At 30.7% G+C, this 5,461-nt stretch overlaps 1 protein-coding gene across 1 annotated transcript; it reads left to right on the forward strand.

The window, feature by feature from the left end:
* Positions 1-579, forward strand: LOC142537176 (protein S40-4-like). Its single transcript, XM_075642731.1, has one exon. The coding sequence runs from the start codon at positions 1-3 to the stop codon at positions 577-579; it is 579 nt and encodes a 192-aa protein (XP_075498846.1).
* Positions 580-5,461: the final 4,882 nt, after the last annotated feature.

Genomic DNA, 5,461 nt, shown 5'->3' on the forward strand with positions numbered 1-5,461 from the left:
ATGAAACCCACGCTTATCCATTACTCATACTATATATACCCCATCATTCATGATTCACCCCTCCAAACCTTGCCAACTTATTCCAATCTACCATTTCCCTTTCCCACCAACATTTCCATGGAACCCAGCAGACCCAACAGCTACCTCCGCGGCGGCGATCAGTTCGAATTCGACGAAGCCGAGGTCTGGCACGCCACCGAAATCATCAACAGTCTCCCCGAAACCAAGAAGGTGGGCTTCGCCAACCCGCGCCAGCTGCGGAAGCCCTCAAGAAAGATCGCCAACGTCGATGATCGGGAATCCGGCGCGAAGTCTCTGCCGGTCAACATCCCGGACTGGTCAAAAATCCTCCGCGGAGAGTACAGGGAACGCGCCGGCGAGTCCGTAGGTGGCTACGGAGACTCCGAAGAAGATGATGATGATGATGATAAAAATTGCAGATTTCCCCCTCACGAGTATCTGGCTAGAACCAGAGTCGCTTCGTTCTCGGTGCATGAAGGAGTTGGGAGGACGCTCAAGGGGAGGGATTTGAGAAGGGTCAGAAATGCGATTTGGAAGCAGACTGGTTTTGAAGATTAGTGATTACTGCCAAAATCGCGTTGCAGATAAACACGAGATTGATGTGTAAACCACCGTAGTTCAATTTATTAATCTTGGGCATTTTTTGGCCAATATCAATTAATCCTCTTGATTATTATTTTTTTCCTTCTTGAAAAAAAAAATTAATTTGATAAAAAGGGTTATAATTATAATCGTGAAATGTAATTTGATCTCTAACACTTCAAAATTATAAAATCGAAAATATAGAAAAATTAATTAATTTTGTATGACTCGAAAGAAAGCAAAGTCAATATATAATAGATGTAGCACGAGTGAAGTCGAGAGTTTATTATCTTTTATTGGAATATTATTACATTTAGCACATTCATATTCTGGATTTAGTTTGGAATAATTGTAGAAATTCCACTATTTTAGAAATTTTATTGAACTTTATGCTCAAATTTTTTCTGAAAAATAATAACCACTGACTTAAGAAACTATTAAATTACATTTTTTTTGTAATTTTAATAATACTTACAGACATTGAATTGTTTATTATTCATAATTTCGTAATAATCAACGTGCGTCCCAACGAAACTTGGTAATATACATATAAACTTATATATAAATAGGTAAGAAGAGAATTTGTTCTTGAAAGTAGGAAATCAACAGCCTTTTCCGACTTTTGGTTATTGAAATAAATGTAAAAAGAGATTATCCAAGCGTCATTGCAATATCTAGGTTATATCACCACTTTGTCAAAGTAGAAGATCAAAAATACCCAAAAAATAAAAATAAAAAACCAAACATATCTATATATATATATGTGAAATATTTTCATAATTTAGAATTCATATTTATAATTTTAATATTTTTTTTAAAAAAAAGGGAAACAAATAATCAACCAAAGAACCAATGTGGGTCCCCAGATGGTGTAAAAATAATTTGGATTGGAATGGCTAAATTAATTAATTGGTAGGTAAGAAAAGAATGGGACAACTGAAAACAAGTAAAACTCCATTTCTGATTGGTCCACAACATCTTTTGTTTCTGTTTGGATAAGAATCAATGCTGTGCTTACGCCTGTCCTCCCAGCAATGATTTTGTAGTGTGTATATAATAATATGCCAAACATGGCCTCATGAAACGACCTCACATATAATCTATATCTATCTATCCATTCATGAATTCATAATCATATTATTTAAAATAGTTGCATGATACCTGAGTTAATAAACACATCCATCTCAATTTCCACGTTTTCTCAATGCATTTGGACAACGATAACTTCAAATAATTTGAGGATGAACTAATCAAAATGGCGATGAACAAATAGGTGTATTTTTCGATTTATCGATGATAATTTAGAAGATCTTCTATTTTAATATAACATTGTAGTATATATGTAACAAGTCTATGTTATCCTTGTCGTCTCAAATTCTACATTTTCTCGTTGTACACGTGTGGAGTTTTTACATTTTTCGAGTGAGTAGATCTCTTGTGAGACGATATCACGAATATTTATCTGTGAGATGAGTCAACTCTACTGATATTCACAATAAAAATTCATACTCTTGGCATAAAAAGTATATTTTTCATGGATTATCCAAATAAGAGATCGGTCTCACAAAATACGACCCGTAAAACCGTCTCACACAAATTTTTGTCTCATAAAGTTGAGTTTAGGCTGAACTTTTCATCGGAAGTTTATTTATTCCCCATCCATAGTCTGTTGTATTGGTGGTAATATTTTAATTTGTTGGAGTGGGATAAGTATTAGTTTCATCTTGTAGATGCTATATATAAACTATTAGATAAGAAAAATCTATAAGCTAGACAAATGTGGATTGGCTTCTAGTTCATAGGCCCCTTTTTCGGGTCAAATAATTTATATATTTTTATTTTTAAAAAAAATATAACTTCTTCTTAAGATAAGATAGTTGAGAATATTTAATGCAAAATTTTAGCTAATCAAATCACTTTTACTTATGCCATCTCTTGTTCTATCCACATATAGACAGAAATTCACGTGAGACTATTTTACACGTCGATATTCGTTATATATGTCTCATATCCAACTTCATTCATGAAAAATATTATTTTTTTAAGTCAAAATTATTATTTTTTTACTCTAAATATGGAACATGTCAACTTGTCATACAGATAAAAATATGTGACAATATTTCATAAGAGACTTACTCATGTAATATTCATTTTGTTTATGTGCTATTGATTAAGATCCAATATCCCCTGTAAACAAGTTATTTACACTAGTAAGTGCTAATTGTTTCTTTTAGTTTCCATTTTTCTTGGAGACCGTTACTTCTCTTATTATTAATAGGCAACAACTTGTGTGAGACGGTCTCACAGGGTCGTATTTTGTGAGATGAATATCTTATTTGGGTCATCCATGAAAAAATATTACTTTTTATTGTGAATATCGGTAGGGTTGACCCGTCTTACAGACTAAAGATTCGTGACACCGTTTCACAAGAGACTTACTCTTATTAAAAAACATTGCATCGAATTATATGTTTTCGGAGAGCAGTCCACACATGGTACTTTAGCTACTGTATATTTAAAACATTTGAGTTATATCGTTGGTTATAGATTTTAGTAGAACAATAAATGTTCTAGTATAAACAATTGACCAAGGCAGATGAGAAATGAGTAAGAAAAACTTTGAAAAAATTGCATTCACTAAAAAAGGGCTTATTTTTTCAGCAAACTATTCTATTGATTCTCTTGTCACGATGTTCTCACGTCACCAAATAATGGAGATTGGGGACATTTATTTCATCTGAATGGTCACAATTAACACCAAAATTGCTTTTAATGGCTTTTAATTAAGAAACCAGGGGCGTCATGTGATCACATCCACAGTTTATATGGGTATATATCCTTTCGATGATTCTAATTGCTTAGATTTCACTGGTAGAGACCCCAAGAAGCCGACAAATACTGTCATCTCCATATGTTTAATTAAATATTTTTTCATTATTTTTAATTAGAAACTATACCTAAAAACATGATTTTGTCCCTTAAAATTTTGAGTTTTAATTTCAACACCCCGTGAAAATTTCTGTTTAATTGCTTAATTTAAATAAAACTGATGAAATTTCATGTGTGGAGAATGGATGAGCATTGTTGGGTATGAGTGAAGTGACATTATGATTGGGTGACATCTTACAACGTTCTCGTATGTCAATCTGTTGAGGTTGTACCGTTTGATTTGGTTGATTAGGTGAGCAATAAAAGAGTAGATAGACACACATTTCTCTGGAATTATGAGTTTAACAGCCAGACCCATTAGCATCTGAGTATGTGCACTTTACATTGTCATGAGTATAAGAAAATAAAGTTGTACATTGTTAACAGCTACAACTACTGGTCGAATGTTAAACATTTCATCTAACAGTATTCATATTAATATATTACACACTATATTTCTAAGTATTATAATTTTTAACATAATAAGTACATCCATTAATGTTTCAAACCTCGGATATTAATTTTGGTTGTTTCATGTGTAATTCTAATATTAATATATCAAATTTCTTGCAACTGTTAGTCGTTTACGTTTTTGTTTGTTTTACCTCAAAAAATCAAAATATCAAATTATTATTAAATTCATAATTTCAACAAAATAGTTACATAATCAAAAGCAGAAAAGTTAAAAAACAATTACAGAGAACAAAACATTGATGAAATTTGACATTTTACATGAATTTAAAATATTATTTGTTGGAATTATATTATAGAAAATCAGCGAGCAAAAAGAAAACAAAACATTGAGAATGTTGAAAAATAATATTTAAAATGTGTGTATTGAATATTTGAATGTTGAAAATAAGAGTTGTAAATATTGAAAATTAGTGTGTGATGATGTAGGTAATGATGAATTTATTTTTGGATTATTTGTAAAGATTTTCTATAAATAGATCTCTCTTTTGTGAAAAAAATCACAATTGAGTTGAGAGAAAAATATTATAAAGTGTGTAGTTTGATAATTTTGAGAGTTTAAGATTTTTACTTTTTATCATAAATTTTTACTTTTTCACAACACGTTATCAGCACGAAGCTATAAAATTCCTTCATACTTTTTCAAGCTCCAAACAGAAGATAAAGGTAACAAAAATAAAAATATTTATTTTACTGTTATTTATTTATTGTGTATATATTTAATATATAATATAATGTTATTATATAATAAAAACTAGAAATAATAATAATAATATTTTCAAAAACTTGTTATAAATCCTGGGAGGATGTTAAGACGACATCCCACACTCCCGGTAAGGGATACGACAAGTATAAAAGCCTATAAGGTTTTTAAACAAAATAACTTATGACACCTCATTATAATAATGTGATATGATATACATAATTATTTAAACATGACTAATATTATATACATCATATTATTATCATAAAATTGTACAAATACATACATTTTTTTGTACACCAACGGTCATAAACGGTAACAAAACGGCTAGTTTTTGCCCTATACATATGATCTCATAAACACATTCAATCACTCCAACTTTCTCTTCTTCTCTAAAAATTATTCTTCATCAAATTTTTCGAAGAAAAAAGAAGATGGCTTTCTCAAGGTTATTTTTAATTATTTTGGTTATCATACTCACGAGTCTTGTATTTATTGGAGAATATTCTCCTCGTGTGTTTTCTTTATTTTTATGAATGTTTGTACTTGTTGTTTATCCATTACTTTGTATTGCAATATTCATTAACTAATAAAATGCATCGTAATTTTTTTTTAGTACCACCATGTCAAATTTGACAAAGCTTGAATTTGTTGCGCTCGACATCACGGGAAAAAAATTATATGCCATGGACTCTCGATGTAGAAATGCATCTTGAGTCATTGGATTTAAGCGAGACCATTAAAGAAAATAGTATA

Source organism: Primulina tabacum, chromosome 2 (genome assembly GCF_025594145.1).
Source record: "Primulina tabacum isolate GXHZ01 chromosome 2, ASM2559414v2, whole genome shotgun sequence".
Taxonomy (NCBI): domain Eukaryota; kingdom Viridiplantae; phylum Streptophyta; class Magnoliopsida; order Lamiales; family Gesneriaceae; genus Primulina; species Primulina tabacum.

Excerpts from the sequence above, each read along its gene's own strand:
- LOC142537176 (XM_075642731.1), top strand. The coding sequence starts at position 1 with ATGAAACCCACGCTTATCCATTACTCATACTATATATACCCCATCATT.